Source organism: Colias eurytheme, chromosome 7 (genome assembly GCF_061535395.1).
Source record: "Colias eurytheme isolate Ceu_HAF_F1 chromosome 7, ilColEury1 Martin Lab GWU primary, whole genome shotgun sequence".
In the NCBI taxonomy this organism is placed as follows: Eukaryota; Metazoa; Arthropoda; class Insecta; order Lepidoptera; family Pieridae; genus Colias; species Colias eurytheme.
Genome location: NC_142986.1, coordinates 8,464,886 through 8,490,610, shown reverse-complemented (window position 1 = coordinate 8,490,610; position 25,725 = coordinate 8,464,886). Strand labels below are relative to the sequence as shown.

Here is a 25,725-nt window from a genome sequence, read left to right as displayed (position 1 = left end):
TTATTAGACAATGTCGATACGAGCTATCTAGCAGCTGTAAATCACATTCATACGCAAACTTCCTAGCATTGCTGGATCGGCCCTTAATGTCCTAGAAGGATGTGAGGAAACAAGAAAGTTATATGAAAATGAATTTAAAATACATTTAGTTTATAACATAAGTATCTGACAGGTAGGGAATCTATACACTGTTGCAGCATCGAAATATTCTCAAGCCCTTGTATTACCAACTGGAATGAACCAGCAAATGTAATTTAAAATATAACATTATTACCTTAAATAATTTGAGCGCTTCTGCTTGTAATGCTTCAGAATTTAAAGTTGTTAGTGGTGACGTGATGTTTTCCTTTGAGTACAATAATGTCGGGTGTCTCCATAGCACACAATCTGTAATTGATTAAAAATAATATTATTTATGGTAAACAATTATTTTTCACTATGGGCTGTCTCCTTATAATATTTATGCAATGTTTCAATATTTTTTATTGATTTTAACTTACGAAACATACTCTTAATTTTATATTGTCACAGTAGTAGTAATAAAATGATTTGGGCCAGTTGAGTATATTATTGTGTTGTGCAGTACAGTACAGTGCAATGCAGTATAATGCACTGTAGTGCTAACTAATCCTACTAATATGAAAACGCGAATATTAAATATTTTGAAAGATTTATATACTACTAGCTTTCCAACCGCGGCTTCGCCCGCGCAGTCATAGAAAAACCCGCATAGTTCCCGTTCCCGTGGGATTTCCGGGATTGCTTCATTATCCCGGGATAAAAAGTAGCCTATGTCCTTTCTCGGCTATCAAAATATCTCCATACCAAATTTCATGAAAATTGGTTCAGTAGTTTAGGCGTGATTGAGTAACAGACAGACAGACAGAGTTACTTTCGCATTTATAATATTAAGTATGGATAGCTCATCGAAATGTACGAAATTTGATACAAATATTGACAAAAGCCTGGATTATTATATAGGCCACCACGAAAGTGAAGCTGCGGTATCCAGCTAGTTTGATGATAGAAACACTTACTAGGATCACCATCAGTCTCCATTAATTTCTGCACCAATTGCTCAAAGTGCGTCCCCTGACTGCCACAACCCCCGCTCACTACTGTCAAGTGGTATAACCACGAGTCCTTGTCCGCTTTACACTCGAATAGAAGGTATGTTGGTCCCTGGAATTGTGTACAATTATTTGTTTAAGAAACATTTGTGAATCGTTTTCTAAATTGTTAAAATTGGATATAATTTCATAGAAATAAAAAAAGATGTATTAAATCGGTCAGAGATGACAGATGTACGAAATTCTAATTAAAAAACTCATTATGAAAAAATATGCTTGTTAATAAAATTAATAAAATTGCCTTTCATACTGCAAAAGTATTGTATATTACTTGGAAGATGCTCATTTGAATTAGCATCGACCCATTAAGACAATTCACAAATAGGCTTATTAAATTGTTAGGTGAAAAAGAAAAATATCGTAAACGCTATACGTATAAAATATATAAAAATGAAATGGATAAACTGCAGTATAATTTATTAAAAAATAGAACTCGCATTATATTAGATAAGTCTTATGAAGATTATACATATAACTAAATACAGGGCGATATATTACAAAATCCTAAAACCTTTTGGACCTACATAAAATCTAAGAGGAGTCATGCCTGCAACTTTCCATCTGTTATGGTACTTAATGATAAATCAGCAAATGATGGTAATGAAATAGCAAACTTATTTGTTGAACATTTCTCTTCGGTATACAGTCAATCATCGTCATCCTTGTCGTCACAAAACGTACTTTCATCTTTAACTATGTTTGCTCGTAATAACATAAATATTAATGAACGGGAGGTCAAGCGTAAATTACAATTACTCGATGTTAATAAAGGTTCGGGTTATGACGGTATCAGTACGGTATTTTACAAAAGATGTGCAACGGAATTGTCAGTTCCTCTATCTATAATTTATAATAAATCTCTAAACAGCGGAATATTTCCAACTTTTTGGAAAATTAAAATTAATTTGTACAATACCGATGACCTCGGTCGAAAGTGAGCGCTGCTTTTCCACCTTAAATAAAGTGAAAACTTTTACGCGTAATAGCATGACACAGGACCGTTTAAATACATTGTGCATGATATCAATAGAAAAACGACTGACTAATCAGATATCTAATTTTCACAAAAAACTTATAGATAAAATGCACACCAAAAAGAAAGACGTATGCATTTCCTATATAAGTATTATTTTAATAAATTGTACTGCTTTACACCATGTATTTTCAGTGTTTTATTTCAAGTGAACACCCATAAAATTTTGTCACGAGCCGCCTCTGCCTACCTGTAATTTAGATACGTAAATACTAATGTTTATTTTAAGTTAATTTTGAATTGTTCGAACAAAAAATTATGTAATATCTAGTTGGTAAGCCTTTTTGAAATAAATAAGACACTGAACGGATTGCAGGTCATTTCATTATCAATAATGGTTTTACAACGATTAGTAAACGAACCATACATAAAAAGTAAGTAAAATATGAGCATTATAATAAATAAACTGGGTTACATTATCGACTTCGCATCTGAATCAGTGATAGATTAAAAAACTATTAATAAACACTTATATATCTGTGTATGTAAAATAACAGTGTGAAGAATCATATAAAATTGAATTTAAGTTTACCTGATGTTGCGGATAAATAGCTACAGTAAGATGTTTCCTGGCATCATCGTTTTTCTCCTCCGAGTCGGAATCAGACACATGTTCTACGTCCTCCACGCGTGCGTCGCGCATGTTTATTTGGCCCGTGGGATTCTGGAAATTTGTGGAAAATATGCCATAATGATAGACGAATAAAATAGTAATTTCATATTTTGGTGAGGTTTTTGACGTGACAACGTCTTATAATTCGATAGAGCCGGCTGCACGCACGAAAAAACATGACTCATGCGGCGTTACCTCGCTCTGAGGCGTTCCATGTAAGGCTTGAAGTGCAAGAGAGAGCGCGGAACGAGTGATAAAGAAGCACAATCGGTCGTTGTCACGTTCAACTATCGTTAGTAAACCGACTTTACAGACAAACAATTTTATTGATATAATTTATTTTGGTGTGGTTTAAAATGATAATAGTAATGGTCATTTAAGTGTTAGGAATTTGCTGTCGTTCATATTGATAGTGACAATTTAAGTCCCTTTTGAAAGGTTTATTAATTATCATACATGTAAATTTATAGGAATAACACAAAATTGAATTAAAATTGTATTTTTTTAAGATTACTTCTATAAAACTATTCAAATATGCATATGTCTTAAAAACTTTAATTGTAACTTTATGTTGATAAAGTGACGATTACAAGATTTATTGTTATTACGGAAGAAAAATAAAATAATATGAATTACCTGATCTCCAGGCGACTTAAAATACAGGAACATTTTGCCCAGTAACACGCACCAGCTTTTCTTAGCGTGCCCATTTTTGACTTTGGTGAGCCAGCCTTGTATAGTTGGCTTATTGTCTTCTTTGCTTAACAGGAGTTTTGTTGCGTTTCGCCTTTGTACGTTCTGAAATTGATAATTGGAAATTTTGAAATAGTTTTCTGAATTTAGAGTTTCTTAGAAGAGTTTGTGTAATTTGAAATTCAATTTAAGTGGTTTATGCAAAATAATGTTAATATGTTACAAGAATGGACTGTCCGTGCTTTGAACGAAATAATAATATTTTATTCATATAAATTACATGCCTAATTTATTTTATTGATACAAATTACATTCCCGATTCACCATTTTATTGAGTGACCAAAATTAACTTAATTCAGGAAGAACAAATAATAAAAAATTACAGATTTCCTTGAGCAAAGATAGGTTACCTGCAGCACCCTAATCCAGTCCTCCATAGTGGCTATGCTATCCGCGGTGAGGTAGTAGGTTCGGCTCCCGGTGAATATCTCGAAAGTAGCCGCGCCATCGTTTCGCGAGATCCGACACGCCTCGCCCAAACCAATCTGCCCTTGTGGCTTGCGGCTAACTTCAGATTGCGACTTCCAGTAGGATAACGTGCCGTTCTTTAGCACAAACCTGTGGAGAGTTAAATATGTAGTATAGGACCGCCTCCTTGGTACACGCTCACGCGTCAACCGCTGTACCGAGGGGTCCTGGGTTCGATTCCCGGTGGAGACAAAGAAAAAAAAGTCTCGGTCTGGACAGGACACAGAAGGCTGATCACCTACTTGTCCCTAAAGAAAATCGATCAGTTAAACAGACGTATAATGCATCTGCCCCTTACCCCGCTAGAGGACATGGGACTTCACTTTTACTTATAGGAGCAAACTGGCACTACACTAGCTGCTCACTTCGGACTGTAGGATAAAGTGCGTACAATACTTTCTATTCTGAACCGAGCTGAAGTTAGGTACAAGTTGATGCGTAGAATGTAAAATAGCGTCTTGATATAGTAATAGGAACTACATACATATTTGTACGCAAACTACAAGCTAATAATTTTCTACCAGATTTTGTGTCGGAATTTTTCCCTGACAAAATATGCTTATAAGGTGATACAACTGACCAAATAAATAAGGTCACATCTGTCATATAATTAAACATAAAAGTTCGTTCGTTAAACGATAAAATAGGTAAGCGAGGAGCGACTTATATTGTTGAAGTGAAACTTCTTTATCAGGGTTGGAAAAAAATTTAGTGTAACATTTTTCCGTTACGCGCCATCTTTGTCTTATCCCTACCACGCGTGATTGACGTATTTCTGTAAAGTTGCATATAGTAAATTATTTTTTGAAAAATAAGGTTATAAAGAAGTTTCACTTCTTACATGTGTACACTAGTACACGCACACATTTTTTTGCAAACCAACGCACGAGTTGTGCGAGCGCAGCGAGCGTACCGCGCTAGCGGCCGGCGAATACGACTACAAAATAGACTTGTAATAGAAGTCTGTCCGTCGTTTTATGATAAACTAATTAATGATTACAGCGCGTCTTGGCTTTCTTTATTCACATGGTGATCGAATAACATGTGGAGAACTATTTGTTCGCACCACACACACTCACCACCGCTTGCGCCAGGTCTTCAGCTTGCCGCCCAGCTTGGCGAGGTGTCCGCTCTTCTCGAGCGCGTCGTGTCTGCGCGGCGAGTCTCGTGCCGGCTCGCCCAACGCGTCTGGCGGGACTGCGTAGTCGTCTGACATGCCAGACTCGAACGATGTGTCTGTGAAATGTTATTGAATTACGTGTCTGGCAATTGTTGAAATACGTGTAACGTAATTGAATTATGAATATTACTGAATTACATGTCTATGAATTGTGAATGTTATTGAATTGTCGTGTCTGGGAATTGTCCATGTTACAGAATTGTGTCTCTTAATTCCGGATATTGTTGAATTGTATCTGTCTGTTGTAGACGTTACTGAATTATGTCTGAGAAATGTGAATTTGGCTGAATTATGTGTCTGTGAATTGTGAATGTTATTGAATTATGTATCTGTGAATTGTGAATGTTATTGAAATTAAGTGTCTGTGAATTGTGAATGTTATTGAATTATGTGTCTGTAAATTGTGAATGTTATCGAATGAAGTGTCTGTGAATTGTGAATGTTATTGAATTACGTGTCTTTGAATTGTAGTCGTTATTATATTATTGTGACTGTAAAATTTTAATGCTATTGAATTGCGTCTGTTTTACATCTTGAATGCGTTAAAATAGGATTAAAGCTACGATTCCAATCAAAATCAAAACATATTTATTTATTAAACAATGAGACTTCTTCTAGAAGAGCTTAAACAAGCGGTATTCTGATACACGTCATGCTTAATTTAAAGCCACTTTAAGCTCAACGTTTACAAATTGAATAATTAGAAAATGGAAATCTGAACTCTCTTTAATCTTCTGCATTCTGTTACAAAACTTTGTAACTACTCGACAAGCGTTTACTGATTTAATTAAACTCACAAAGCAGTTACTACATACTACTAATAAGTCAAAAATATACTAACAAATACCTCTGGTTTTGCTCTGTTTACTCGGCGACCCGCTACTGGAGCGTTTAGCTGGACTCAAACTCGAGCTAGTTTTGACACTCTTCGACGGGCTACTGGCACTAAGACTGGTGTCTGACGAACTGCACTGTCCGTTTGTGTTCAATACTAGTGCGTGACCTGACGTTTGTTGTATGGATGCCGGTAGCATACTCGTTAGGTTCACGTTGTTGATTGGTTGGGATGATTGGCCTGTAGAGACAGGGTATTAGCGACTAGTGCGCACTAAAAAAGATGGTAGAGCTAACTAATCGAGATAATGTAAACTAATTCCAAAACTGAAAAATGATGTTTAAAATAATCCTAATATGTACTTACCTGTACCTATCATTTTTCAGTTTTGGAATTAATAAACGAATTCCAAGACTTGTCATTTTTCAGTTTTGGAATTAGTAAACTAATGCCAAAACTGAAAAATGATGTTTAAAATAATCCTAATATGTGTACCACGAAACACGCATTAAAATAAGTTGGCAATACGGAAGATACGGACAGAAAATTCGCTTACTATTGCAGTATTCTATTGGTACGAGGCAGATTTTTGAAGTGAAAACTTCTTTAGCGGCATTGAGCACTTTTTCTGTAATGGGTATAAAATGTTAAACTCGCGTCAGGTCACGTGACCTGATCGAAAAAGCGTAAGACGGATACCTCATACCATTCCAAAATATCAAACATGCTCAACGTTAATAATCAAGTTTTCACTTCTGCCGGCACTCCCGGAGTGCAACCCGTCTTTTTTGTTTACATTTTTTATCTCGTCTTGTTGGCCTTACTATAGAAATGTTGTAGCTTATTTAAATGGTAATAATATGGAAGTTCTACATTTACAGTACATTAGAGTAAACTTTCGAAAAGTTATTATTTCCACTTAAAGAATTTATTTGTTACCATAAAACCTCTATCTGTATATTCTATAAGCACTATATTATGAGCAAGAAATGGTATAATGGTAATTCTATTTATATCATACATAGCAATAATTTCATATACAAGCTTCTAAATTAATTTACACATGAATTTTAATAATAAATTCATACCAAAAGCGGGATTATGATGCGGCGTGTTATGAACAGTGACTCCCATAGATTCTTCGCCGTCTGAAGAATCGTCAGACGAATCACCCGTGAACGGCATTGATCGGATTTGACTTGCTCTCTGAAATTTTAAGATTATTATTATTAAGGCAAGTAATTATCTGAAATAGTAATAAAAAAACGTTTTATTGAGTAGTCGTCGTAACAAGAAGTCGGTTAAAAATAATATTTAACATAATTTAGAATAAAAAACGATGTGAACTGAAAGTCATGATGAAATAATAATACAGTTTCCTTTTTTTAATAGAATACAATTTATGTTCAGAAACTTAAGAATCTCCAAAAAATTTAAAATATAACTTATAATTAATGTACGATACAGTTTTTAATATCAGTTGTTGACACACTACATTCGATTTTATTGAACTCACAATATAACACAATATATACAAATATAGTATACCCATAGGAAGATATTTAAAGTTTAATTATTATACTAATTAAATTTATTTTTTTTAATATCTGATTTTTCTTGCAATCTGCCTGAGTATTAGGCATTTAGCTAGAGGTTATGAAGGTAAAGTAAATGACTTGAATGGTATTAGTCCAATGACCAATCCATTATATTATGCTAAGACCTCATATTATGAGGTCCTGTGGGACCTTTCTTTTAATTCTTTTAAAATGTCGGATTTCCGTATCCATCAGATTACAGGCAAGTGCGTTTGGATGATTTTTTAAACGTTTTGAGTAGCTTTTCAGCCTTGCGGAGATCTCCTGTTTCACTAGGGGTATATTCAGGTCACGATGTAGTTGGTTATTTGTGACATACCACGGCACGACACAACAATAATTAAAATATTAATTACCCCTTTAACAGTAGCATACACAGGCACAGAGATATCTTGATAGCTGGTAGATTCGTGCATCGCTCTCGGACAAGGGGGTGGACTTAATTCTTCTTCTACCGATTGTTGAAGGCCATCATCTGCTACCTGTATTATACATGAAATAACATACAATTAATTACATTTTGTATGGAATTAGACGATTCTTATCAGATAACGAGATCGAGCAACTGTTCTTTTTGAAGCTGAATACAAAATACATATTAATATATCATGTATGAAAAACAAAACATTATTACGGAAGAACTATTTTCATAGAATGTTAGTATTGTCTTGTGTTTGATTTTACGCGAGTATAATTAAGAAAGATTGTCAATTCATATGTTTAGGAATTATCACTACAACTACTTTATCAAGAAAAATTAAAAAAGAACTTGCAAATTATTATTTTATACCATACCATATCCTCGTACTTCAAGGAATGTTATAAAAAAAGAATTATCGAAATCGGTCCACCCGATCACGCGTGAAACCGTGACAACGCGAAACGGGTTTCATTTTTATCAATTAAACCCAATGGTACGGTAACCTAATAAATGTTAAAATAAATATATTTCCTCTGTTTTTCCAATTAACTAAGTACTGGTTTTACAAATCATAATTTTTTTTTATATTTTTAAGTATATATTACCTGATAAATCTTAGCCTCCCAGCTCGGAAACCTGTGCAGCGGTGGTGTCGGAGGCCGGGGGTTGTCTGACGTGGAACTGTCCCCAGTGGACCCCCCACGGCTATTGCCTTGTACCACCACGTTGACATTACCTGACCAGGCTGGTGTGCGTTCTGAAATTTATACATTCAGCAATTCATATATTTTACAAGCAAATATGATCTATACTAATATTATAAAGCTGAAGAGTTTGTTTGTTTGTTTGTTTGAACGCGCTAATCTCGGGAACTACTGGTCCGATTTGAAAAATTCTTTCGGTGTTAGATAGCTCATTTATCGAGGAAGGCTATAGGCTATATACCATCACGCTACGACCAATAGGAGAGGAGCCACGGGGGTGAAACCGCGCGGAGCGGCTATTAAGAAGATATATTTATAGATGTCACAAATTACTAATGTCAAAAACATGTTCAACCAGCGATCCGCCCCGGCTTCGCCCGTGGTAAATATTTACGTTTTCTCTACATAAGAACCATCCTCGTTCTTCAAGGAATATAATAAAAAAAGAATTATCGAAATCGGTTCAGCCGTTCACACATGATACCGTGACAACGCGAAACGGGTTTCATTTTTATATTTTGTAAAAAATAATTTTTGAGTTGTAATGATTTATGTGACTTACAAAGTCAACTATTACATAATTATTATAACTACTTGCAAGCTCAGCAGTTTATATTTTATCATAGCATGTTAAAAAATATGACTAACACAATCTCACTTTTAAAATATTATTTGCTATTGCTTATAGTTGGTTCCTTAAATTTGAAAAAGTATAGTCATCCTCAATCGTAAACCTACATGTACATTTATATGTACGTCTAAAATATAAAAACTTGTGATATTACCTCTACTTGGCGTATAGATTTCAGCATAGTCATGAGTGGTGTCCCCATCTGTGGATGTATTAGGTGTTGTTGGTAGTACTACTAAATTTTCTACTGCCGCCTGAAATATAAAATGATTCATTATACATACAATATGTGTAAATAATGTGTTTATAGCTATTTTATTAAAGTGAAACTTCTTTAGGCGCGTTGAGAGTAAAATTTCAAGGTCGCGTCATGGCTATACCGTCACGTCATGGAGCAAGGTGACAATTTTGACGACGGTATCTTTGAATCTTGCCAAAGAAGTTTTATTTCGGACGTGTGGGTCGGCACACATGCTCTTTTAAAAAAAATTAAAAGTATAAAAAATGTGTTTATTTATTCTGTTTATTCAAAACGACTGAACATTGTAAGTCAAATTATATCAAAATACTTTTATCCGGGATACATTTAAATTTTCAAATAATCACTTTAAAAACAAGAAGCTCTTACCGCCAAATCATCAGCCAGCAAGCTTGCTGTGGTCCGTTCATCCATTGTCCTATTCATAGTGGTTATTTGTGTTACATTAGTTTGCGTCAAATTCGTTGTTCCGATCGATAGGTTTCGTCTATGCCGTACTGGTGTACTGTAGTGTGGCTCTGAGGTTGTTAGCGGTAACTGAAAATAAAGTATTTATTATTGTTTCCTCTAGTTATGTGACTTTCCTTAATTTGCAATAATTGCTAATGTTACCACAGAGTGTTAACCTAACCTAATGTTACGTGATGAATGACTTGCAGATTTAATGGGAAAAGAGATGTATCATTGTATGAAAATTTGAAGGGTGTTTTTGCGGTTTTTTATACATCAACCCTCAATAGTTATAAATGTGACTATGGCGCACTCAGAGGAATAAACCCTCAGAGCAATAAACCTAAATAAACCTATAGAGTTCTTATATTGAGACAGAACAAAATACATATTTTCTAATCTACTTACTCTTAGTCAATAACAGCATTAGTCAGATTGAGATAGCGATAGAGTATCTGCACTGTCTTCAAACGTAGCGCGCCGGCTATGTTTTGTTTGCCTTCCAGCTGGAGGTCTCGGTGCGTCAAGTGTTTTTAACGAAATATTTAGAAAATATAAAGTGTATAGTGTTTCTTTTTATTTGTCAGTGTGCTAAAATGACTATTGTATGTTTAGCTACCGGCTATTACTAGTCGAATGGGAGTTTTGGATGAAAACAATGAAAAAATATCTTTCCATCGGTAAGTGATTTTCAGCAAATTGATAAATATTTATGTTCTAACCCTATTTGAAGGTTTTATCAAGCGCTTTTTTATAAGTTTATGTTGTAACTGTAACATGTACCCACTTTATGGGGTTGTGGAATACAAAAGAATTAAATAATTTTTAAAAAATGTCACAATATTATCACGTTTGGCATTTTGTTTACCACCGTAGTGTTGTAACACATTTAGCGTATATTATCGATTTATGACAAAAAATCTATTTCATATTAACGTTGATTTATTTATTTTGTTTCTTATATCAGATTTATATGTAGTTGTTGTAGCAAATAATAGATGTAAATTTTCTACAGCAGGAAAATAAAAAATACCACGTGGTTGTTTTATTTGACTTATCTGTTTAGTTTGTTGTTTCTCTTTTAGATTATTAATAAATTCATTTTGTTTTAGATTTCCAGAGCTAAATAAAAAATGGGTATAAAACATGAGACGTGTAGATTGGACGCCGTCGAAATTTGCTAGATTGTGTTCACTGCATTTCGAGCCTGCGTGTTATCAAGATGGATACTCTAGAAGAATTGTGCAATCTTACGCTTACGTTTTTTTTTGTTCCTTTAGATAATAAATACATTTGTGTGTGAGTGAATTTTTATTTGGAAATTTTTTTACACATTTACTTTAAATGTGTAACTATGTGAAAATTAAACGGTTGATTAAATGACAGTTCTCATAGATGAGAAACTACTATTGAAATACATACTTAATATACATGCGTTTTCAAAGAAAAACCCGCATAGTTCCCATTCCTGTGGGATTTACGGGATCAAAAGTAATTTTTCCAAATTTCATTGTATTCGGTTTAGTAGTTTTCGCGTGAAAGAGTAACAAACATCCATCCTCACAAACTTTCGCTTTATTAGTAGGATGTAAGGAAAATGTTTTCTTTAAGACTGTCCTTTTATGAACTTGTTAAAATTCATGCTGACTGTGCCTTTCTCCTCACTCCTTTAACTTTATTGATCTTTATTTTAAATTAGTTACATTTCAAGTTTTAAAATTTATTTTAAAATATACTAGCTTTCCGCCCGCGTTTTTAAAGAAAATCCCGCACAGTTCCCGTTCACGTGGGATTTCCGGTATAAAACCTATCCTATGTGTGTATGTACAAAATTTCATTGTAATCGGTTCAGCAGTGAAAGAGAAAGTTATCCATTCTCGCATAATTTCGCATTTATTATATTCGTAGGATTAAACAAATAATGTATTCAACTGAAATTTATGATTAATTTTGTTTTTTTTTATTATTTATTATTTCACGAAACCGTAAATGCAAAATGCATTCACGATTTTATCGATTGAAGCACATCCCATCACTATCACCTTCTATCTATCTAAATACGTACCTATAGTAAAAATGGTGCCATGACTATGTTGAAACGTAGCTTGTAGTCTATAGGTATCTCATTCTTTCATACGACGTTTTCTTTAGATAGAGAGAAACAAATATATGTAAATTGTATACGCTCGATACAAGTACTCTATAGGTTTATTGCTCTGAGATGGCGCAAGTATGCATATTGCAAACTAATAAGAGCCCTATTAAATAGTCAGAATATTTCTGGGTATTCATTTCTTTCTATAATTTAAAAGATAACATAAACAACTGTTATTATTCTTATTAGACTATAGTCTGTATTACAAACATGGTATAGTAAGAAATAATGTGCAAATACTTTTACAATATTACAACTCAATGTGTTAAATAAATATACAACATGGGTTTAATGAATGAGGAAATAATAATTTTTGTAAAAGCCAATTATCGAACATGACAATACATAATAATTTTATTTTAAAACATGCATGTTTCTTTATCCCAAATGTCTGAAAAAAATTAGATAGTTCAGTTAAAACGGTATGATTTAAAACAAGAGAAAGAAATTAAAGTTGTCTCTTGTTTTGTGTGTTTTAAAACTAGAAAAGTCATTATAAATTAATTAATAACTTCAGCATTAAATTATATACAATAAAATATTAAAAAAAATCTTGTATTTAAAATGCAAATTATAAAATATTGAGTAGCATTAATCTTCTTTTGTGAAGTTGTAAGTGCACTTAAATAATATTTTAATACTGTTATTTGCAAATAAATATCTAATGATAACACATGACAGGATTATACAATAAATTAAAATTATAGTTTTTAACTTAATTAAATTGATTTGACAAACTGATATAGACGTCTATAAGGGATAATTTGATATTTAAAATGATGATGTACATGTCAATGCTAATTGACAGGTTGGAGGATAAATGAGAAACATATATAAAAAGTTATATATTACATTTCATAAACATATATTCCAATTTATACATAAATATGTAACTTTACAATTTTATATCAATTTGTGTAATCAAATAATTTATAAGTGGTTTAATCTATAGTGCTTGCAGTCTAGCGTTACAACATTTAATCTATGCTACCTGGGGACCCTCTAAGCTTTCAGAGCGTCGTCTGATTGATGCTAAAAGACTGGTAGCACGAGTTGAGTCTTCTGTTCTCACTTCTAGCGATAAACTTCCCCGAGAGGGTAGAAACTGCTGTGAGAAATAATTACCAATAGTCTTCTTCTTAAAGTAAACATAGGTTGTCACCAGTAGAAAATTTTTATACAATTTGTCTTATATTGAGTTGATTTTACTTAGCTTGATGCAGATACTATATTCTTATCACTTTTAGTTAAGTTTTGAATAAAATAGAGATTGTTAGTTGTCACCAGTATATGGATTTTAATGTGATCAATTTTTCTGATAATTGTTTTATTTATAAATTTAGGGTTTATTTATAATATATCGACGATGAAGTGTCAATATATGCTAACTACAAAAACTACATTTTTCAGTAGATAAAAAAAACGTTTTATTTATTTTTCGTTACTGTTTTTAATTATTATTTTAGCTAACGTTCATTATCAAAGGATATTAGATATCATGGAATCATTTATTAAATGTAACTTCAAAGATTAAAAAAAAAACATGCAGATATTAGATATTGCTTTTAATTGTATTTAAACAGAAAGCCGTATTTTTTAGATACAAGTTATTGCCAATATACTTAGAAGAAATTGTTCTAAAGATAACAACATATTTTTATTTTAATATTAGGTTTTTGTATCAATACTATAGTAAAATTTTGATTTAAAATCCTGTCACTACACGTGATTATGCTCGAAGATAGTGATTTAAATATAAAACATTATTTCAATTTGTTCAACTTCATATGGACGAGATTTTCTTGCTGCTTTGGTTATAGTGGCATAATCACTTGGAACGTAAATTTCTTTGTTCTTAAGTTGGCGTTCAAGTCAAGAAATATAAGATACAGCTACGTGAACACATCAGAGCACAACAGCGTCGAAGATTTACTCATCTTCACGGACGGGTCCAAGACTGAAAATGGCACGGGTGCTGGGGTCTTCTCTGAGGACCTAAACATTAACATCTCGCACCCCTTGGGACCCCGTAATACAATCTTTCAGGCTGAATGCCTAGGACTTCTACTTGCAGCTTCAGCCATAATCAAATGGAATGTAACAACTTTTCGATTCGGATCCTATCGGATAGCAAAGCAGCACTCATGGCAATTAAAAGCCATGAAATCACTTCAGGGTTAATTCTAGAGTGTCACATAGCCCTAACTAGGGTATGTGATCTGGGAAAGTCCCTAGTACTACAATGAATAAAATGACACACGAGGAAACGATGCTACTGACATATTAGCCAGAAGGACATCTCAAACACCGGTCATGGGACCTTTTCCCATTATACCGCTACCTGCAAGCTGGATCCGGCTGATGATTACCCAGCTACTTAACACTGCACAAAAAGCAGAATGTTCTAGCAGATCTGACTGCAAGCAAGCCAGAGAAGCCCTACCAAACATTGACTCTAGACTTGCACGTCAGATTCTCAACCTACGTAGAGTGCAACTACGTGTAATAACAGAGACTCTCACAGGGCACGGCCCCTTCAACAAACATCTCTTTAATTTAGGGATCACAGACAGTCCGCTATGCAGAGCATGCATGGCGTCCGAGGAAACGGCAGCCCACGTCATCATGGAATGTACGGGGGTTGCGGAGTACAGGGCAAGACACCTGGGGTCTCCCGGGTCCCTCCCTGAAGCCTTCCGCAGCCCTCACAAGCTGCTTGGCTTAATGTGCTCGGGTGGTTTCAGTTTTAGCTGGTTTCCCCCACCTCCATCTCTCACGCAAAATAGGCGATTTTGGTAAGGGCTTCCGTCAGAAAATATAATTATAGGCAGCTGTAGGCTTACACTTTGCTTTTCCAGGTAATTAATTACAAACGAAACAAAAGTGCTAGACGTCAGGTCAGCAGCTGTTTCGTCATACCAGTAACATGTACAATGCTTAGTAATTTAATTGACTCTACGAACAATTTGTTGGTATCTTTACGCGCATAATGCGATGGTAGTTTTGGAAAAGCATAAAAAAAATCGTCAAGAATGGCAATTTTTCGATGGTTTGTTGAGTTATGGAGAAGCACGTGTTAGGATACTTTCTTCTTGGTTTGAAAGCATGCCAAACTCACCACTTCTAACCCAGGAATAAACTGTAAATGAGCCCAAGGAAAGCGTGCTTAAAAACAGAGCGGACGCGTCAGGGTTTAGTTAGAATATATTGCCAGCAAAAATGACGCAACTTTTGTTATAAGGTATTGCTACACTTTAATATTTGCTCAAATTGACTGTTTACAGAGAAATGACCTTTATGGGCCTATGTATTACTCTATTTTAAGTACGAAAATGCTATAAAACGAAAATCGCTAAAATGTTAGTTAGGAGGTATTGATACTTCATCGTCGATATGTGAAACTCTTTTTGATGTCTGACCATGGTTTCATGTGAACATGACAACAGAGATGAACTAGGTGACGATAAAAACTATGCAACATTATTTTTGAATGAAAAATAAGACTAAAGAATATAACAATATGACAAATAACTTTGTTATTATATAAACATTTTTTATACATAAATAAACATATTAGTAATATTAAAATACACTCTAAACAGCTTGTTTCTTATTTCATAGGTAGCTGACTGTCTACTGATTATAATAATTCTACTTCAAATAGTTTGGGGGACACACCTGCTGTTTTCACTTCAATGTAATGCAGTTTATTACTTGCCTCTATACAAAGTTATTTGGCATACACTGTAAAAATCAATATTTTCAACTTACTGTGCTATTCCTACTGCCCTGTGTTGCAATGTGGTTCCTTAATAATTCTAATTGTTGATTGCACCGGTCATTTTGTTCTCTAAGTAGCTGATTTTGTTGTTCCAATTCCCGTAGTTTGTTAGTAACCCACTCTTTTATACGAGCGGCCTTTGCTTCAACTTGTTTCGCGTCCTGAAGTCGCAGCTGCTTCTATGAATAAATTAACGTTATAGCGTTCCGAATAAATCTTCATTTTGGCACGTTTTATTCAAAATTATGAAACAGTATTACTTTACACGTGAAAGATTTGTTTACCTGCATTTTTCTAATTGAATCTTTTCGTAATGAATGGATAAAACATTTCTAAATATTATAAATACAGTTCCATATCATTAATTTTGTACTACCTCTCATTCATTACATTTATTTAAAAGTTAATTGGAAGGTAAACAAACTTTATAGTACGATCGTAAACACGTAACGGTAATCGCGTCATTAACACAGGAATTTGAAATGAATAGTGACGTTTGTCGTTTGACATCATTGAAATGACGTTTTGTGATGACGTTCCATTTCGTAACCAAATGACAGTGACGTAGTTACTAGTTAGGATGCATTCGCTTTATCAAAATTCGCACATGCATTGTAGTATTAATTTTATTTTAATAAATAAAGCAAGGCTATTGAAAATAAGTGTTAGAAGTTTTGCGTTACTAGAAAAGTAAACATTTTATATTTGAGATTTTAAGCAATACAAAATTGTTCAATTCATCTATTCTTAGTTTCAGATTAAATGTAATCCAATAAGGATGTAAGCGGTCGTAATGTTTGAATTAGTTAATTTTATTGTTCCCTGAGCGGCAGTAAACTTCCAATTTCATTTATAGGCGAACTGACAATTTAAAATTCTATTCTGGTGAACAACAGAACTGTCAACTCGGTTCCACTTTTCAAAGGTTTAACGACTGCATATATGTACAATAATAATATCATTAAACATAATAAACGGCTGTTTATTATGTTTAATGATATTATTTTGAATTGAAACTAAAATTGATTAAGATTCCAAAATTACCGTCGTAGGTACTAATTCACTTCGAATTTAATAATGTAATTTTCACACTAATAAAGAATATTGTTTTGTACACGTTTTTCTATATAATAGACCGTTAAAATCATCCACGTGATAACCATCTAGGATTACGCGTTTGATTACACTTCACCTGCCCTGTCTGTATGCACTTTCATCTGTTGATTATTTTAGCTTGGCCTTAATAAAGCTAGTCAGTACACGCCTTAACTGGTAGCATGTAAAGGTGGAGATACACAGTCATTATGGTTTTTTTTGGCAACACAAAGGAGCAGTTGGGCGATCTGATGTCATCACTATCATTAATAATTGTTGTTTACCTGTTCTTCTATCTGGCCTTCAAGCCTCGAGATGGCTTTGGGGGCACCTTCAGCGCCCGCCGGCCACTCGCACAGCCGCTGCTCCATGGCGCGGACCTGGAATGTAAAAATTGTAGGTAGGTACATTGAAGTGCTTATTCGGCTCCCAAACTTATTAGTTATTATGATCTACAAATATTCTGGATATAAACTTCAGAAGTCCATTTACGTTGAGATAAAATTACTTTTCTTGTGATATTTTAACATTTGGGGATATAATATAGACATAGAAACTGATGACTTCAGAACCTATTTATTTAATACGTCTTATCAAATGAATATAATATAGGCACATTTTTCTATTACAACACAAATAGTCAACTGCTAAAATTGTATTTTTGAATAAATACATAGGTATTACGTCCTGGCTCACTTGCATATCTACGAAACATTTAAGCTTATAATCCTACCGTACTACTTAAGGTGTAAATGTTATGATTTATTAGCGACAATCTCACGTAACAAACTTATGTATGAAACCGCAACGTATATAATATGTTTGCAAAACTTAGATATGTATCAGGGTACTGCGGCAACGTGGTTCCTGTTTGCAGACCGCATTGCATGAAATTGTATTGTTATAGCTACGTAACTAAGCCATATATTATAATAGTAGTAAGACGTACTCCACAAGATTACAAAGAGATAAAACAATAACGAAAGCTCGATTACTTCAATCTCTACATCTCAAATGTCTCTACAATCTACATAATTAAATGCTCAAGATTTTTTCTCTTGAAAAAAATAAGAAGCGCGCGTGAACAGGAATTCGAATTCTTGTTTAATTCGAACAATACTGAAAGAAAGTACATTGTTTGCTCGTTTTTCTTTAAAAATTTAACTAAAAATTATCTTTCTTCATATTTCATAACAAGTTTCAGAAAAAAAAATATTGTTCACAGTTTTAAATGGAAGGGACAATTTACACCAAGCATTCCTAACTTTTTTCCTTCTTTTGATTAAACCTATATCTTATTCTAATCTGCATATCTACATCTTATTAAAAACGCGTGATGAACATGCAAAAGCTTTATTTTAAACCCACGCGGTTAATTGATTTTCACTGAAGCGAATCAACCGCTCTTCATTCACTAATCTTCATCAAAGCTATCGTTCACACGTACGCTTTGTAATGTACGAGCATAATCCAATCACGAATGGAACTGAACGGAAGAACGGTTTATGTATTATAACCTCTCAGTTCAGTAAATACCAAATAATTTATGATTTCCGCAAGAGTTAGTAAGGTTTTGTGTTTGTCATTGAAGATGAAGAATAAATAAGTTAGTTTTGTTATTAATATTTCCCGTGATAGATAATTACCACGGAAAAGTTCTGTGCCTTGAACCTTCTTAAATAATTTCTCAATTGCTAAGTCTTTTTTTTTTAATGTCAAATATGAATTCATAATGCACGAATGTTAACATATTTTGGTAATAATGATTTTTCACTACCAAAAAGTGCTCAAAGCAACTAAAGTTCTCACTTCAACAAGAATCTTATAATTTTATCATGTTGCAGTTAGATATAAAAAAAAATATATACATTAAATCAAAAGCCTCATTCTTTATTTTATTTATTTAACGAAACAGTAAAATAGAAACTTATTAATAAAACTGTCACTCATAACTTACACATGTCCGCGAGTCCACAAGAGACCAACATTCCGATGTCTTTTATTATCTGCGCTCCAAACATTTCACACTTCAAATAACACCTAAGTTCAATGTTCTTTCACTAAACACTGGTTTACACTCTTCAGTCTGCTTTTAGATTTATTTGTGAAACAATGAAGCTTTATGGTTCATTAACCAACCAGGCTAAAATGTGGGCTAAGTTGTAAAAATTTGATGCATTATTTGGAACATTTTAATTGTATTGTAAATACTATGGCGTACGTATTCTCTATTTCTTATTTTACTCTTGAAAATTACATATTTATAAGCTTGATTTTGTATAAACTGGGCGGTAGGTTAATTTCTTTATGCTGGCATGAAACAAATCTTTGATCTTTTAACGAGAAGACTAGAATTAAAGTGATAAAGTATTATGCAAAATATTCAGTTACAAATTATAGAGACTAACCCAACTCTACATTGACAGTTTTCATAATTATTTTTTTATACAAAAAGACACTAGAACAAAGGAACTAGAGTGTATTAGGTACAAGAATAGTCGGCATTAATCACAAACGGCGTTATTTGCCTGAGTCAGCGACAGCCGACAGGAGGGAGGGAGGACTTCACGACTAAATCGGGCAACACTAAAGAAAAATAAGCAATGGGCGGAGTACGGGAAATGACAACACTAATTTTATTTGTTAGCGTTTAAAACTGAATTGAGCTCACGGATAGACGTAAATATAAGACAGTAACTTGGTTAGTTTACGTCTAGAGACTGATTTGTTGTGATCGTTTGTTTTGTAATGAAACAAAGAAAGAGAACTTTAATTTGTAGCTAGAAGAATGCGCTATCGCTTTTGATATATTATCAATTATTAATTGGATTTCTTTGTGCATAAAGTTGATGATTTCGCAGTAACATTTAACTTTAAGTTAAATAAGTTTACATTAACATTTAACTTTAAGTTAAATAGTTATACATTTAACCTTAAGTAAGTAAGTAATTTTCAGTGTCTAGAAAGTATAATATCCAAATTATTTATTAAATATCCCATCTCTACAAACAGATCAAACTTTTGATTAACCATTTTTTACAGTTTATTAGGTAGCTATATATTGACTCAATCTGCTCCAATAGTATTAATTAACATTAACAACTTTCTGGTAAGTGTAAACATCGTTCATTAACATCGGCGGGGTTAATTAAAATGCTGGCAGCAATGAATTACTCGTTTAGTTACTTCCTTATTTATTCTGAAGCTATAGGCGGCCGTTAATTATGCTGTTAGGCTAAAGATGGGATGTAATTAATGCTTTCGTATTGCTTTAGACTTTAGAGGCGTAATAAATATGCTTTGTCGGTATTATGGACATTCGCTATAGCAATAGGACGGACGGACGTGGGCTATAAATTGTGATTTGTTATACTAAAATATTAGAAGCAATAGAGTACCTACCTATATACGTATATTGTTTTTATGCTTTTTTCTTGATTGAGATTCAAATAGCATTATAATATGTAAATATATATATTTTTTGTAACAAAGAATATTTCGTGAGTGGATTAAGGAAAAGAAATGTTATAAAGTAGATAGATAGAGGTAGAATATTGGATACCTGCCTAATCTCAACTTTATAAGTTACAAGAACCAAAACAAAATACGTAAAAGCTATATATATATACGTATATACCTACTAGTATATATACTATATAGCCATATAAATACGTAAATAAATTACGCATTTTGTTGGATCATTTTCATACAGAACTTGATGCACGTTTTCTCAAAACGTATCATGCCGGAACGTTTGAAATATAGGCAATTTCGGCAGTGAAAATATATTTCAATATTTATTGCGCTCATAGAATTTATATGCGCAACATTAGCCGTGATAGCTCTGTATTTATTAGCTACTTGAATTATTGCTCCCTCGTGATTTCTGCCTAATGTAAGTTGAGAATATATTATTGAAAAGTAGGTACAATGTTATTTGTTAATTTAATCCCAATAGATTTCTTCAATAAAATAATGATTTTATGTCATTAAAACACTAAAAATTACCTATTAGACTGAGACTGTACATCTAAATGTACATAGGAGATTACCCTTGTGTCCGAGAACAACACTCAATATTGAGACAGAATAAATACAATGTGTGGTCTCTCTGGATTTCCTAGACAAGCCATTACGACACCTTTCCGATCACTGTTTATTGCTCTTAGTGCAGTGCAATCAATCTGAATGTTTACAAACGACACGCTCCATTTGGCGCCAAAAATAGATCAAAGGCGTCCATCTTGATTGGAAATGTCACGGATATGTTGCATCCGTGATTTTTTAAGCGCCCACTTTCGAGGCTATGGAAATCTTGTAAACAGCCATAATTGATTAAGTAATAATAATTATTTATTTGCCCAGCATTTCTACTGGTATGATTTATTAATGTAGTTAAAATCTTCTCAAGTTTTAATTAACCTAACTCAAAGTTAACCCCAAAGTGTCTCGCTACTATAAATAATAAATCATAGCTAGACAATAGTTCCCTATGTATGGCGGGTTCTCACATTTCGTGTTCATATTTTAGTTTTGTGTTTTCGTGAAGTAACACGAACGCTATATTTGATACCTATTGTTTTCCAACTATAATAAAACGTACATTTAGAGCTTTCTTGACATATTATTTCTTTACCATTATTATTTTTAGAAAATCTACCAAATAAATAAAAGCTTATGTATTTCCATACTATAAATATAATTCAGGTTTCTATATTTTTATACGTTTTAAATTTTAATTAACAATTACATATCTAATGTTTAATCAAATAATTTAAAGCTGTTATAGTTTTAATAAGAATAAATTGTAATAATTATTGTCAATAATATGAATGAGATTAGTTTTGGGTTAATGACGAGTGTTTTAGTATTCTGTGGTTACGATCAGGAAAACATATCATGACTCATTAATATTATGTAATATGCATTATTTATTAATACATATTAGATTTCAGTCGAGTCTCTTAATTAATATTTTATTATAAATTATATTATTTCACCTTATAATCATCATAACATTGTGATCTAAATATATTAAAAAAGTAAATATCATGTTAGAAGTAATTTTTGATGAACCTTGTAAATAGGCCATTTGTTTTAAAATAATTAACTAAAATATTTAATATCCAATCATCCACTACAGACAGTATTATTATAATGAAATTACTTCCTATTGTTATACGTTTCATAATTTAAACTTCTTGCTTACAAATCAAATAATGTTGAGATCGATATTCAATTATCGTTTATTAACGGTAATGCTATAAAAATATTTATAAGACAAATTATGAGACTTATTGACGAATAACATTGTAATAACAATTTATGTTTTGTCCCATATTGAGTTACTGATGGTACCTATAGTCTGATAAAAATTCCTCGTAAAAATGTGTTTTTCCTTATTTGTTGTTGTACTAACGAAAAACCTTAATGATGATTATTATATTGAAATTATTGATCATTGGGAAGGTACGACAAAGCTTATAAAATATTAATTTACTTTCCATTAGAGTAGGATGTAAAGGTTCTTATGCAAAATTATTGTCAAAATATTTTATTTTATTCATACATTTTATCAGTAGAAAATATCCTCAATTTCACCACTTATAACAAACAAATGAGTCCGAAAGACGTGTTTTCACATAATAAAACAATCTTCTAATTATTATATTATTGATAGAGCCGTTATTAATTTCGAAATAAGAAAATTTCACGTTTCTAATCAGAATAAGGACACACGTTAAAATTTATAAAGCGGAATTCACACTCGTATTCCAAGCACTGACACGAAACGTTCCAACTCCACAGATTGAATATTGTGCGGCGTTCGCGCGCGATGCAGTACGGAAGCGAACTAACTGGCGATATCCTACAGGACGTACTATGGATCGATATTTACATAGCGCTTAATATGCTACCGACTTATTTATTTTTATCTTGATGGACTATTGCTTGAACTTAAGATTGAGAAGTTGAATGCATAATAATTAATATTTCAACGGGAATTTTCTATACAGGAAATTGTAGTGATTTTTTTACACTTCTGTCTTCTATTCAATCATCGACGTCCATTTTATTAATCGACTGTTCCGAACGCTCGTTAATTGTCCAGATATAATTATAGGGCAATGAATAAATCAGACTGAATGAATGAACGTGTACCTACCTCCTATCTGTATTGCCATAAAAAGCATGAATGAAAAGCCAAGGTGAAGCAACCTACAGAATAGCAATGACTGTCAGATGGAAGAAGCGATCGCATTTTGAATTTTAAATCACGCGCACATGGGATAACCCAGGTGTCGGTATAATGTAAAACCTTTTGATTCCCGATGTAAAGAATATATTACCTTAATAGAAATAAAGGGATATTGAATTGATCTAAATTTTTGCTTATGAATATGATAACGTAAGTCTTATTGAATAAAATCGCTTTTTCAATAGAGGCTTTTAGAATTTGTCAGACTCACAAATCACTGAGAAGAACCCATAGCGAAATCTTACAATTTTATTGCTGTGTCGCGTCGCGCTTCGGGAACGTTCAACAAAAGTTTTAGTAGACTATAACTAACGTACCCGTTATGATGGTGTATAAATTTTTATCCTAGAAAACAAAACAAAGAAATGTTTTTATTACTATAATCGTCAGTTACGTGAAAAATACATCATACAATATCATAATTTAGCGATGCTATTGCTATCTAAACTTTCTTATTTTTTTGTATGTCGTCAAAAACATAGGTATTATAAACAAGTACCTATTCTGATGGTGTAGATTAATAATATAACGTTAAATTCACGTGTAAAAGTTAGTAAATTAATAGGACGTGCTTTGCAAAAGTTTTAAAAGTCTGGAAAACTTGCGGGAAGATGATTAATTATTGGGCTCGCGTATCTCCTTTTTTATTACGAGAAATCTCTTTAAAATTTTCTTGACTTTTCTTATTAGGCGCGGGTCAAACACAAGCGGCGCGGGCGCGGGCGTGCCATAAGCGCACCTCTTGAATCTGTTTTGCACCACGTCCTTCTTATACATTTTGTATGAAAGAATTTTGGAAAGGCGACGAGGCGGCACGCCACGGTTGCGCCGCGGGCGTACCGCAGGCGTACCGCAGGCGCGCTTCCCCCATCGCATCCAAATAGAGGTCAATTCACGGTCATACACAATCAAAAACAAATCGGGTGGTAGGAGACGGTAGCCTGTCAGTCAAAAATGTGTTCTCTCTGTGTGGAATTATATAGAGCTGCTATTACATACCCTTCTTCGTTTTGTTTTTAAAGGTGAATTGAATTAATCGATGAAATGATTTACACAGGTGATGGCAGTAGGGAAAGTGAAAATGAAGAAGAGCATAATGAAAGTTCCCATGTATTTACAATGTCAGAAATAAAGATAATCCTGATTTTGATTGTGTTTTTTATTTATTTGTAATTGTAATAATATTGTGGAATGAGTACTGTAAATACTTTTGAACTGAGATTTTAATGATAAGATTTATATGGTTTAAATGTAAACCTGTGTTTGAAAACCATATTTTATCTATACTAATATTATAAAGAGGAAAGGTTTGTATGTATGTATGTTTGTATGTATGTATGTATGTATGTATGGTTTTCACGCATAAACTAGGTACTGGACCGATTTTGATGAAATTTGGCACAGATAATCTTTAGACCCTGAGAAAGAACATAGGCTACCTTTTATTGCGAAATATGTACCACGGGCGAAGCCGGGGCGGACCGATAGTACAATATAAATTTTGTGTTATTTTAACCTTCTTTTCTTCCATCATTACACCAGTACTACTTTAAAATTACTTTAAAAGTACTATAAAATTTTCCAAGTAAATTCCAACATTTCCAACAAAGATATATTTGCAATCGTGGGGTTATCCTCGCTATTTACTTACAAGGAATTATTAAAACAAAATCGTTACTTTCAAATTAATGTTAATCTCTTTTAGCACAAAAAACATAATTTTACTAAATTATGCATGAAGAAAATGCATTTAACCACTCTATATAAATATCATTTTCGGACGCCAACAGCGCGCCCGATGCGCGCCGGCAGCGCGCCCGAGGCGCGCCGGCAGCGCGCCCGCGGCGCGCCGGCAGTGCGCCCGCGGTGCGCCCGATGCGCGCCGCGCCGCTTGTATATGTCCCGCGCCTTAATCGGCGAGTATAGAAGTTGGTCTTTAAATCTTGGATATATACGCATATTAATCTTCTTATACAGGGTGTCCCAAAAAGTAGTGATATACTGAAGCTGGGAGGTAGAGGACTTAGAGGGCTATCCGAATCACCCCCATGTGTGTTATGCGATTTTTCGTATTTTCGGAGTTATTACATTTTTTTCAATTTTTCATCTATCGCCGAGTACGATGAGATTTTTATTTATGGTGACGTGAATTATTGCGCTAGATGCTTGATTTTTTTTGTGTGCTAAGCTGAAAGATAGGCCAATTCAGTATGGTAACATTTACTATCGTTAGATCTTCGAATGGAATAAAAAAAGGAATTAAATGCCAAGAAAGATAAAATTACCCAGTATGTTCATAGCTTCAAGGGCCCATAAAAAAATAAAATCACATAAAAAAGGTTTTCCATTTGGCTTTTAAA

At 33.3% G+C, this 25,725-nt stretch overlaps 1 protein-coding gene and 1 long non-coding RNA gene across 7 annotated transcripts in view; one reads left to right on the top strand and one right to left on the bottom strand.

The window, feature by feature from the left end:
* LOC149907196 (uncharacterized protein CG43867) overlaps positions 1-25,725 on the bottom strand; it is a 245,344-nt gene that overhangs the window by 16,045 nt on the left and 203,574 nt on the right. For 4 of the 6 annotated variants that reach the window (XM_090103571.1, XM_090103572.1, XM_090103573.1 and 1 more), the window contains 15 exons: positions 17,391-17,486; positions 16,002-16,190; positions 13,222-13,338; positions 9,995-10,162; positions 9,521-9,620; positions 8,637-8,788; positions 7,967-8,092; positions 7,101-7,218; positions 6,019-6,252; positions 5,077-5,233; positions 3,880-4,087; positions 3,413-3,574; positions 2,696-2,827; positions 1,038-1,182; positions 275-387 (listed from right to left, as the gene is read on the bottom strand). In XM_090103571.1, coding sequence (XP_089959697.1) covers positions 275-387; positions 1,038-1,182; positions 2,696-2,827; positions 3,413-3,574; positions 3,880-4,087; positions 5,077-5,233; positions 6,019-6,252; positions 7,101-7,218; positions 7,967-8,092; positions 8,637-8,788; positions 9,521-9,620; positions 9,995-10,162; positions 13,222-13,338; positions 16,002-16,190; positions 17,391-17,486 — 2,217 coding nt within the window. The remainder of the gene's footprint in view (positions 1-274; positions 388-1,037; positions 1,183-2,695; positions 2,828-3,412; positions 3,575-3,879; positions 4,088-5,076; positions 5,234-6,018; positions 6,253-7,100; positions 7,219-7,966; positions 8,093-8,636; positions 8,789-9,520; positions 9,621-9,994; positions 10,163-13,221; positions 13,339-16,001; positions 16,191-17,390; positions 17,487-25,725) is intronic. The other 2 variants (XM_090103576.1, XM_090103574.1) reach the window with 2 other exon arrangements.
* Positions 10,510-11,378, top strand: LOC149907199 (uncharacterized). Its single transcript, XR_016456912.1, has 2 exons — positions 10,510-10,755; positions 11,188-11,378. It is a non-coding gene; the product is annotated as an uncharacterized LOC149907199 (long non-coding RNA).